The sequence below is a fragment of the Silurus meridionalis genome, chromosome 7 (genome assembly GCF_014805685.1).
Source record: "Silurus meridionalis isolate SWU-2019-XX chromosome 7, ASM1480568v1, whole genome shotgun sequence".
Lineage (NCBI taxonomy): Eukaryota > Metazoa > Chordata > Actinopteri > Siluriformes > Siluridae > Silurus > Silurus meridionalis.
This window is the reverse complement of record NC_060890.1, coordinates 2,572,728-2,585,287: the sequence shown is the minus strand read 5'-3', so window position 1 is coordinate 2,585,287 and position 12,560 is coordinate 2,572,728. Positions and strand designations below refer to the sequence as shown.

Here is a 12,560-nt window from a genome sequence, read left to right as displayed (position 1 = left end):
AGCACCTTCTGCGATTTGCTCTGGATCTCCCTAATGGTGTCAAAACGGTGAGCTGGATCTCCATCTTCGGGAAGAGGGCGAAGTCCGCAGGAGCCAAATCTTGCGAGTAGGGAGGGTGCGAAAGCGAGATCATGTTGTGAGCTCGTGGTCAGATTTGCACAGCTCCCGATGTACACAGGATGATGTCTTTTGCCAAACTGACTTATGAAGGTCGGTGCTCCCTGTGACTGTGCGTGCAGCCTCGTGCTGCCATCTGTTGATGTGTTACGAAACTAGTCTCTCAACTTTTTAATACCACCTTGTATAACGGAGCGGTGGAATGGTACGCATCGAGTGTTCATGTAAAAGCCTTTTATAAGAATGGTGAACGGGTGAGTGCTGCACAATGGAAATTTCGGCATCTATTACAACTAATGGCAGTTGGTTGTAAACGAGCTAAAAGATTGCAGACGCCCCCGGGTTGCCAACTCCTCGAAATTTTCCATCTCCCTGGGCCACCTTTTAGAAACCTGAAATTAATAAAGTATTGAGTTTTACTGTGTAACAAAGTCCCATTTTTTCTTCTGAAATGATGCGATTATTGATAAGTACACTGCTAAACATTCAGATCCCCGTTTTAGCCACAGATGGACAACATGGACAGATGCTTCCTTAGTGATCTCACGCCGGAAACGTTTCTGTCATTATCTTTCTTTTACTTATTTTGCGTGAATAAGAAAAAATTAAAATGATTGTATAAATGCGCATGTTATAGTGACGCTAATGTTTTTTCCCCATAATGAACAAGGCTTAATGAACAAAAGTTGGTGTGCACCTGACCATAACAGCCATTTTTCGGAGTTCCTTAAGCTGTTACCATGAAGTTAGAAGCACACTGTTGTACAGAATGTCATTATATAATGTAGCATTGAAATGTTCCTTTACAGGAACTAAGAGGCCTGAACAACATTCTAGCACGACTGGTTCCCAGTGCACATTCATGGAGACATGTTGTGTGAAGGTCCGAGTGGAAGAACAAACACCCTTATCCAAAATGACGGAGCAGTTGAGGGTTAAGGGCCTTAACCCTCAAGAGCAGAAGTTCAATGCTTTAACCACTAACCTTCCCTTTACTCCTTATTTTAGTCGGAACACCAACTGAAACCCAAAACTCATTCAACGTCAATACCTGTTGTCAGTGATGTTCTTGTATACAAAAGTCCTGAAATCTAGCGGTAGGTTCACCAAGCACATGCAGGTGTGATTGTTAAGGGTCTACAACCTTTTGTCCACATTAAGGCACATTGATCGAATTGAAAATCTCAAACACGTCGTTCTCAAAGTGTGCGGTGCGGCCCACTAGTGGGGAATAAAGACATGACAGGCGGGGCGCAATAAACAGCAGGATTAATATCATTATTTTTTGTTCTTCGTTAATGATTTTCTCTTTAAAAAAGTTAATACACTAAAAGCAACCCAAACAAACAATTAGGTCATTAATGCAAGTAAATTGAAACAACATTTAGGGTACCGGAAGGAAAAAGGTTTATGCGAGAATAACGGTTTGCCGTTAGCAAGTTGACTGCAGCAGACTAATCAGCACACGTTAACATAGACACAAAGCACGAGCTGAAATGGTGTTCATTTTGTTTTTAACTTGTTTGTTGTTTTTCTGTCCAATGCAATTGCTCTTTTTTTGGGCGCAGATTGCAAAGTGACAGAAAGGCAAATTGATAACACAACTACACTTTTGTTTTCCCTATGAACTTGATGCTATGTGATATTTCAATAAATTTTTTAAAGCTAGAATTATTTTATTACCATTTTTTGGGCTAATGGAGGACAGGTGGGACTTGAAAATCCACCCCTTCCCCCCTCTAAAGAGGCGGAATGGCAGAAGTAGTTTAAGAACCACTGCTCTGGGATTGGACTTATGTCACAATTTAAGCAATTTGATGGTTGGTGTTAGATGAAGATGGACAGGATTTGAATTAAGTTTATTAGAGGGACAGCGCATGTAGGGCGTTTTGGAGACAAGGTGAGGGAGGCGAGGTGAGATGGTTTGGACATGTGCAGAGGAGGGACATGGGGGATATCAGTAGGAGAATGCTGAGGATGGAGCCACCAGGAAGGAGGAAAAGAGGAAGACCAAGGAGAAGGATTATGGATGTGGTGAGGGAAGACATGCAGGTAGTTGGTTTGAAAGAGGCAGATGTAGAGGACAGGGGGTATGGAGATGGATGATCTGCTGAGAGGGAAGAGCAGACCCTGAGATTCATTCTGCTAAGTGCACTAGGCCGTCTACAGGGCTTTACAGTCCCCGTTGGGAGCCTTTACCCAACAAACTGAGATGCACTGAGTCAGAATGCTTTCTATAATATGGGCATCTGCCAAATGCCATAAATGTTGAACGTCTTCTTGTTATCTAACCCACCTTTGGACATCAGCCACGTCTGAGCTTTCCAAAGTCTGTATTTTATTTCCGTGATGAGTCCTCACAATAATGGTTAGAGATTAGATCAATTTGGACACGCCACTTCCTGAAACTGTTGGCAGAGGCGTTACATACAGTGAATAGACAAAGTTCACACACCAGCTGTTAAAACTGCAGGGTTTTGTGGTGTGTCATCTAGAAAAGTTTGAAAGAAAAAGAAAGAACTCGCAGTAATCTGGTGGTGAGACCTCAGATAACGGGAGGTAATATGTGATTGCGCTCGCATTCAAACAGCTGATTTTGTAGGATTCTCTCGACATCATATTCAAATTCTCCCCTTGCAAACCCTAACCAGGATCTTACTAAGGATGGGATTCGATCAATTGCCAAAATACTGAATGAATAAAAGTAGAGGAGAACATGGTGGAGGTGGAGAATACGGGGCGCCACATCGGACCTCTTAATAGAGGTGGATGTTTGTTGCAAAAACAAGACAAAAATAACTCCAAAGAACACTACACATATGGTGAAGCATTGTGGTGGCAGCTTCGCATTATGGATTTTATCGCCCTTTCAGGAACAGATCTGTAGTCAAGATCACGAGGGAATTATGTGCCAATGCTAAATCCGAATGAATTTTTGTACAAAAAAAAAAGCACAAATTCGACAAATGATTGGCTTCAGAAATGCAAGAACAACATTTTGGAATGGTTTTGTCAAATCCTATAAAAAAACAAACAAACAAACAAACTGCTAAATGTTTTGAAAAGGGCCTTGTGCAGCGCTTTTACTTTTGTCTGGCGTGTATTGAGATGCTTCTCTCTTTTTTGTTTTTTTTTTTTCACACCTCAAAGAGTTCTTCATGTTCTATTTTAGGTGAAGCACTTGCCCTATGTGTTCTGCACTGCTGATTAGCTGCCTTGAAAATGATGTAAATTCTTGTAACATTTTAATGCAATACAACTGAAATGTATTTGTATAGCGAATTTCACCAATAGACGTCTCAAAGCAGCTTTCGTGCCTATAATTTTATCCCTAATGAGGGCAAGAGTAGCTATGGCAGCCTAACTAAAAGGAAGAGCCAGAAGGTAACAAAGACATGAGCAGGTGAGTGTAACTATAGATCCTCTCGATTGCCTTGTGGTTATTTGCAAAAGGTGGGTTATGATATTATAAAAAAGCCTTTGCAATTCAGCCATGATTATCACGGTGGCATGCCGACGCCACGGCTATAGAAACCATTAATATTATAGAGAACAGTTCTCCTTTCACTGTAGCCACAGCTGCATACATCAGCATTGATATTAACCTCATTAAATTATTTTCTGTGTATTATATTATTATTTTCTCACGACTGTCCAGCTTTTCTTGGAAAATCTGCCTTGTAAATGTCCTTCCAAGCATATCTGAGACTAAATCATTTACAGCCGAATGAATTTCAGAAACAGCTATCAAAGCCACACGGATATATTTGAGCTTGTCCGACGTTATACTGGACGCCTTCTAGTGGAAACCGCAATCTGATTGGTTAAAGTCACAGCTGCTTTTGAAGGTCTTACCTTTGACCCTGGCGAACATGTGAATCCGATTGGACAGAATCTCCAACCTTCTGTCTGATATGACATTGCCTTTGATTCGTACCAAAGCGTGTTTATTTAAACACCAATATATATATATATATATATAATATAAAAGTATAAGTTTACCTTAAATATACTGGATATAGCCTCCAGTACGCCACTTAAATATATCGAATATATCGAAGCTCCGTGATTTGGCGATTCTGCGGAACGATACATTGATGCGGTCGTTGTAGGCGCGCGCGCGCGCGGGGGTTGGCCGGACAGTACGGAGCGCGGGAGCGCGCGAGCGCGAGTTTAAGGAAGTGAGAGTTTCGACGCCGAAGCCTGAGCTGCTCAGTAAGTCACGTTCACGCGGGCTGCTTTTTGTTTATTTATTTATTTGTTTGTATTTATTTTTTTTTTCCGAAAACGTCACGTACAAAAAATTTAAAATCGGAAAGTGCGAGAAACGCCGCGAGCGCTTGCAGGAATGACTTGTTAATGCTTTGTGTTTTGTTGGTGCTCGCGCCCGCGCATATATATTTGCATATACCTACGCATGCGTCGTGCTCGTGCATGTGTGTGTTTTAGAAACCTGTCATGCGTCAAGGCACTTGTGTGATTCTTCATGTTTGTTTGTTTGTTGTGGCTCTCTCGGGCTGTAGCAGACCAAAACAAGGCCAGATGTTCTGATGTGACCTTGATGCGACCCCGTGATGAAGCTCCATGGCAAAATCCTGCACCACTACCTGTCCAGTGGTGAACCTGATAAAGAGGGATACCTGTACAAAAAGGTAGGAAGATTCTACACACTATTATTATATTTGCCAAAAGTTTGTGGACACCTGACCATGAGATTGGTATGGGATTTTTTTTCTGCTCTCATAATAACCTCCACTCTCCTGGGAAGACGTTCCACTAGATTTTGGCGAGATTTGTGCCTGTTCAGTTACGAGGGTGTGAGTAAAGCCGGGTGAGGTGAGGAGGTCTGGGGTGTGGTCAGTGATTTGGTTCATTCATGTTCAATAGGATTGAGGTCAGGGCTCCACGTCGGGAAATCTTCCGCTCAATCCCATGTACAACATATCTTCACGGAGCTAGTCAAAACGCAGCTTTACAGGGGTAAACTTATCCTCTGCAGCAGAGGTAGCTTTGGAGGTCCTCATGGTAGAGCCTGATTCACCATAGCATCCAAAAACTCTCCAAAGCTTTAAATGAATCCTCAATTACAGTCTCCAAATCCATCAAGCTCTATGGTGAATCAGGCTCACATGAGGCCCTCTGAAGCTACCTCTGCTGCAGAAGAAAAGTTTATTAGAATAAACAGCCTCAGAAACCACCTTTTTCCATAAATGCTTCCACACCGACTGTTCAGAGGAGACCACGTGAGTCGAGTTGAGGCAAAGAAACCATTACTTTGGAAGATCAACCAGAAGAAGAGATTTGTTTGAGCCAACACAAGGTGTGGCCATTATTCGAAAGTATTCAGGGTCGTTTTAACACATTTTTTGTTTACTACACGATGCCATTTTTCGTTTTCATTTCGGGCGCACATTCAAATCATCTGAAGCACCTCTGTGAACGTTCTGTGGAAACTCTAGTCATGTGGTGGATTGTTTGCTGTTTTGTAACTCGTGGCCTTTAAAAAAAAGAAATACCTAATAAATATTTTGCTGAAGGGGGAAGTGAACACGTCCTACCAGAAGCGTTGGTTCTCTGAAGGGAAATCTGCTGTTCTATCGGGAGCGCCGGAGCGAGCGAGATGTTCTGGGGGTGATCGTGCTGGAGCGCTGCACCGTGCAGCTGTGCGACTCAGACGAGCACTTCGCCTTCTCCTTGTCCTTCTACGGAGCCGCAGAGGACACGGAAGGCCTGCGCACGTACAAGTTCTCAGCAGAGGACCAGGCGAGTCAGGAGAGCTGGGTCAAGGCCCTCCACTCGGCCCACCACAGCTTCCTCGACCTCCTCGTGCAAGACCTACGCCAGCAATACGTCGGTGAGGCATCTGTGTGTCCTGTTCTTCCTGCATGGTTTAGTTAGATTGGATTGTTTACTTGACCTTTTCCTTCCAAAAAACATTGTCTGTCCACGCTAACACGTTTTTGTTTTTGGTATTCCGTCCACGTAGCTTTTTTGAAACCGCTCTGCAAATTCAAAAATGCTATTTTTTTTTTGTGTGGACCACATGTGAAAACGAAAGTGTTCGTAAAAAAACAAAAGTGCATTTATTTTTTATTCATTTTTTTTTGCATTGGCCCGACGTTTCAAAAAGCCAGAAATGTAAATAAACTGCAGGTTTCGTTCGAGACATTTTTTTTTCCGAAATGGTTAAAAACGATAGTCTCAATAACAAACTACACAAAATTAATCCTGATGTATTTCTAATTTTAACAATCGCTGGGATGAAATTAGCTACACACGATGCCGGATGGGACACTCGAAACAAACATGCTATTATTTTAGAAAAAGAATCTAACTGTATAACAAAACCAAACTTTTGCCATGAACATAACTATAGAAGAAAGAAAGAAAACGAAAGCGTGGACGCCGAACGGTTTTAGCTGTTTTTCACATTTCTACGGATTAGTAGAAAACGGATCACTTTTCGAATCCTTGAATGAATGACATTTGATATCTTGGGCGGAGTCTATTGTTATTGCGGTTCACAGCCCAATTTTACATTTTTTGTAATGTTATAGTAAGTGTATAGTTTTGTAAAGTATAGAAATAAAATTGAATAAATAATATATATATTTTTTTTTATTGATAAAATTGAGTAATCGATTAAATAACCCCTGATTTAAATTGAGTAAACAAAATAAATGAAAAAGTTGAAGTAAATAGTTGACATTTTTTTAGAGCCTATTTGGGAATAACAGTAGTTTCTATAAATGTGTGTGGGGTTTTTTTTTTTTATATATATATATATATATATATATATATATATATATATATATATATATATATATATATATATATATATATACAATTTTATAATTAAAGTTCTTGTTATGCGGAATTGTCCAGAATTTCACCTTGTAGAATCGAGTGGAACATCTTCCCACAAGAGTGGAATTTAATTTAAGGGAAAACGGGGGGACCAAATGTTCAGAAATCACAAACCAGTCGTACGGTCAGGGGTCCGCAAACCTTTGTCCATGTAGTGTATGCATTTGAAATGTTTTTATGGGTCAGTCAAAAGAAAAGCCTTTTGCAAAAAAAAAGTGAGGCGAGGTAGGTTTTTGTTGTCGAAAGCGCATTAGCGTCGGGGTGTCTCTGCGAGTTTCATAGCCCTTGTGTGAGGTACAGTTTTGGCCATGGTAGGAGTAACATCGCCTTGGTGGATGTTGGAGGGTAAAGCAGAAATAGATTGGCTTTTTCTCTACCTCAATCAGCATATTTGAATTTTTTTAGAGAAGTTGTCTAAAGGCCTCACGCTTCATTATCATGCCCTTCTGACTCATATTTTTAACCAGAAACGTCGGATTTACCACACACAGGCTGAGAAACTATGATTGTAGGGCGAGTTGTGAAATTCTTTAGCAAGTCACAGCGTGATACAAAAGAGATGAGCAGCACAGAACTAGGAAGTGGTAAACTAACCGTCTGACTAAACGTCACATCGCATACATGGCAGTGTTTTTCCATCATCTTGTTCACTCGATCTTTTCCCAGAGGCTGCGAGAAACGCCGGAGTTGACCCGGTCGAAGGGATTTTCGTAAAGGAAAGGATGCGTCATTCGCAGAAACCCAAATGCCCAGGGGCAAACTCCGTCTTTTACACGCCGAACGAAAACCAGGCGCTTCAAGCCCCGTCCGCGGGCTGCAAGCAAGCCGCCAAACGCTCCCCGAAACTTTGGCCCAAGCGCCACCACCACCCTGGGCCGGCGCCGTGCGTCACGGAGTGCCAAGAGCCTCTGCAGGACTTCCACCAACTGCACGAGCTTTTCGGACAGGAAGTCAGGCAGCTGGTGGCCGAGTGGCAGAAGAAGAGAACGGAAAAGTCTGCACAGGCTGAAGGAAATCTTATCGACTTGGGGTAAAAATAAAAAAAAGACACAAATGAATTGTCTGTTGCACTCGTTTCACCTTCCAAATGTCTAAACGGTAACGAATGTGTAGAACGTCAGGGTTTGGAGGTGTGATGTACCACCAAAATTGTAAAAAAAACATTTGCCACACGGTACTCTATTGTTACCTTAAAACGTAGCTGATCGAATGTTAAAACATTCTTTTACGCCATTTATTTTTGTAATATTTTACGAGATATGACTGTTGATTTGCACAAATTTTATTTGAACTATTGAATGCTTTTATTTACAACCTCTTATTACAACAAATACATTTTTTTCATTCTATTTTCTGATAAAAATGTTTAATTTTTTTATTCACAGTTAATTTTGTAATTTTTTTTTTTTTTATGTAGCTTGAAACACTGATTTGGAGATTTTATTTTTAATTTAATGCTGTGATTTAATGTATTATTTGTTTTCTAGATTAGGTTTGATAAACAAATCCTTTGCAAAATTATTGTTCATTTTCTTTATTTCACAAAACTGTTTCATAGATTGTTTGTGGTAACTGTTTCTTAGGTGATGCAGTAATTATTGGCACCCTTTGTTAAAAGAAAGGTTCAAAAGTGTGTAAAAAAATAAAAAATCGAATATGTGAAATGAAGAACATTGATTATTGTTGCAGTGGCATGTGTCAAGGGGTGGGGTAAATTAGGCAGAAAGTGAAAAGGCCACAATGTTCAAAATATCACAAAGATATAGAAGAATAAAGCAAAAATAAAAGTAATAACTGCAGAAAGGCCACGCTACATACAGGATTTGCGTTTTACGTGCCAGCAAATGAAATCAGCTAAAATGCCTGTGGGGACGCTCTAAGTACAGTGCAACATCGCACAATATCCCCCTTTGTAGGTCACAGTTCATGGAAAGTAAATCTTAAATCTGTCATGGGGTTACAGCGTAGGATGTATATTAACTTATTGGGGGAAAACCAGTATTGCTGTGTGAAATCAGACATTGAGCAACCCCATATAACCAGAATGGCACGATCCTCATTTATAACACGTGAATGTTCGACTGTAAGATTAGTATCCGGGGTCACTCCTATAACAGCCAGTTCTTATAGAATAGAATAACTTTCTTTCGGCTTCTCCCGTTAGGGGTCGCCACAGCGGATCCTCCGCATGTTTTGATTTGGCACATGTTTTACGCTGGATGCCCTTCCTAACGCAACCCTCCCCAATTTATCCGGGCTTGGGACCAGCACTGAGAGTGGCTGGGGATGGTTCCCTGACCGGGAATCGAACCCGGGTCGCAGCGGTGAGAGCGCTGCATCTTAACCACTAGACCACCAGGGGTTCTTATAGAATAGAATAAAATAGCCTTTTTTGTTACATATACATTACAGCACAGTGAAATTATTTTCTTTGCATTTCCCAACTTGTTCAGAACATGGGGTCAGAGATGATACAGCACCCCTGGAGCACAGAAGGTTAAGGGCCCAAGGGTGGCAGCGTGGCGATTTCAGGGCTTGAACCCTTCTGAGTAGCAGCCCTGCACTTTAAATACTGAGCTCCCACTTGAAGTTTAAGTGTTGGAAAAAGGAAAAAAAGGACAAGATTATTGATTAGTGATTCGGAGGAGCACCGAATTGTAACGTCTAGACAACTTGGCCAGAAAATCTCCAAAACTGCAGGTCTTGTTTGGTGTTCCTTGTTAACAGTAGTTAGTATCTATTGCTCCAAGGAAGGACAACTAATGAACCAGGGACAGATTCATGGCTGCTAGAGGCTCGTCCATCCCACAACCCTGCAGTTACACCCCATCATGGTTACCGTATTGCCCTAACAGGGGCAATGGAGTCTTCTTTTAGCAGTATCGCTCCACATCCACACTACAGCAATTGTCCAGTGGTTTGACGGACATGACAGGGAAAGTTCACAGTGTTGCCTCTGTCTTCAAATTCCCCACGTCTCAGTCTGCATGTGTGGGACATGCTTGACAAAGTCATAAAAGGCCCACCTCACTGCTGTTAGTGTCTTGGTGCCAGATACCTTAGCACACCTTCTTATGGAGTACAGGAGCCGTTTTTGGCAGGTACCTAAACAAAATTAGACAGGTGGTTTTAATGTTTCGGCAGATGACCACTTGGTCCACTTCTCCATGCACAACACGAAAAACGTCCTTTATATTTTCCGGTTTGTGTAACTTCCTCCTCAGGGTTTTATTATGGTGAGTCTATCAAGTATTGGTATGGGTAAAAGGTATGGAAGGGTGGTTGCTCAATGGTTTGCTCCGCTGCCTAATAAATATATCCCACCCACAGGTGCCATGATGAAGAGATAATCCGTGTTATAATGTTATGCCTGGTCAGAGATTACATTTTAGTTTAACTTTTTTTTTTTTAAGATTTTTTTCGTGCAAATTTTGCAGATACCGGCTGCAAACAGGTGCAATTAAATTGTGACTCAACAAAAACATTTTCTAGATGTTCAAATGGAGCACAGATGGTGGGGTCAGAAAGGTTGACATGCTTGTAAAGGAGAGAAAGTAAAAAGGAGGGCATGATGGTGTCAAGGAGCATCAAACAAAAAAAAAAAAAACCTGACCCTGAAAAGATACACATTGTTATTGTCTAGAGGGTATTACCTGACACTCAGAGAACATTCTCAGAAGGTCAGAATGCCACCATTTTTAATATGTGATTAACTGAGAAACAAAAACTATTCAATGGTGTGAAAAGAAGGGTGCTGTGACTGAGGCAGGAAGTCAAGTTATTTCTGTCCCAGCAGCTGACACTTCAAGATTATCTCTCCAAACCTCCTTCTTTATTTTACCACTTGAAGCTACATTATTGCCCCAATTGGGTCAGTTTTTACATCCAGATTGTCTTACTTGCCACCTCATCGTACCTCAGGACAACAATTTTAAAGAGTTTGTTCCCTTGAAAGACCATGAATGTACACTTATTAGATCTCAGGTAAATATAGAGATATTTGGTATTAGCACAGATACATGAATAATCTTTGAGTGTAACCTCCCACTTGCATGACCCACAGGTTCCTTTTCCTGATGCACACCTTTGGTCTCCATTAGAGTCCCTGTTAACCTTTGAAGCAAAAAAAGAAGGTTGACTCTCCAAATCAATTCTGCACTTTATATACTCAATTTGGTTCCCAACCACTAGCTACTCTTCAAAGTCAAAATCATGGGGGACCCCTGACCATCACCCCCATACATGGTTCTTCCCCAAACTGTTGGGAAAAACACACAATTGGACAAATTGTATAGAATGTCCTTTTATGCTTAAGCATTACAAGTTCCCTTCACTGGAAGTATAAAGATACGTGCACAAAGCAAGCTCCAGGCATGGTTTGGTAAGGTTGGAATGGAAAATCCTTTCTCTAGTGTCTTGCAAAAGAATTCTGACTTCCTCAACCTTTTAGGAAGAACTGGAACACAAAGTGGCCTCATTATTGCCCTTCTGGCCAAATGGACAAAACCTTATAGCCATGCCCCAAAATATAATGAACAGCCTTCCAAGAAGAATGGAGATTCCTAGAGAATTCCGTAAGGCGGGATGTTGCGTCATTTGGGAGCCTTGAGGTTGTCTTTTACACTTTGCGTGTTCAAGCCTTGAATCAGCAGTTTGATAGGATTTGTGACGTCATGTGTAGCTTCTTCGTCGCGGTTTCATGTTTGGCTTCCGCAAACTTCCAAAAGACACTTATATAGAAAAAAGCAAATGTAAACCCCACATATCAAGTTCCCATTAAAGCAGTGGTTCTTAACCTGGGTTCGATCGAACCCCAGGGGTTCGGTGAGTCAGTCTCAGGGGTTCAGCGGAGGTCAAGACACACACCCGACTCATATGATTCGTGATGACACACCCCGCTTGGCCATCATTGGAAGGGTTCGGTGGATGCGCATATGAAACTGGTGGGGGTCAGTACCTCCAACAAGGTTAAGAACCACTGCATTAAAGTGACTCTCCGTGATTTTTTGATTCATTTCGTGTTTAATACAGTAAATGGCTGAATGAGGTATGGAACTGTTGACTTGATGAGTCTAAACCAGGGACGTCCCTTCAAGCAAACACTTTTCAAGTGGCATGGCCGGGTTTATTTATAGCCGGTCCATTCATAAACAGAGTATTGATGTGTGAGGATTTCCGATCAACCAGCTAATCCACAATGTTATTCCGAGGGGGCCAGTGTTCTATATGAATATGAATGGTAGTTACTTGGTGCAAGGAAGGTGAGAACAGCATTCCATTTTTAACTGCGAACACTTTTGGAAAAGGGAAAATTTTTCAAGAAACTGTTTGAAAATACCTCAGTATGCTTTGTAATAGAGTATATATTAGACTCTTTCAGGTGGGAAATAAAGATAAGATATGCAAGTTCTTGAAATGCCATGAACTCAACTATTTTTGAATCAGAACTTTTAAGCTTTTCTTGTTTTGTCTTGGGTCTGAATGGAGTTTTGTCTCGGTGGTTGTGTCTTGGGTCTGTACGGAGTAAGCTTTCCACAAGCAAACTCGTGTGTCAACAAGTGTCAAGCCGAACGCAA

The 12,560-nt window shown here is 41.3% G+C and overlaps 1 protein-coding gene across 1 annotated transcript; it reads left to right on the top strand.

The window, feature by feature from the left end:
- The first annotated feature begins 4,253 nt into the window (after window positions 1-4,253).
- Window positions 4,254-8,661, top strand: LOC124388564 (sesquipedalian-1-like). The gene is given in 5 exon segments (XM_046853335.1): window positions 4,254-4,332; window positions 4,641-4,769; window positions 5,655-5,686; window positions 5,688-5,971; window positions 7,651-8,661. Coding segments are annotated over 4 exon segments (762 nt in total). The 5' UTR covers window positions 4,254-4,332; window positions 4,641-4,691; the 3' UTR covers window positions 8,019-8,661.
- The last annotated feature ends 3,899 nt before the right edge of the window (window positions 8,662-12,560 follow it).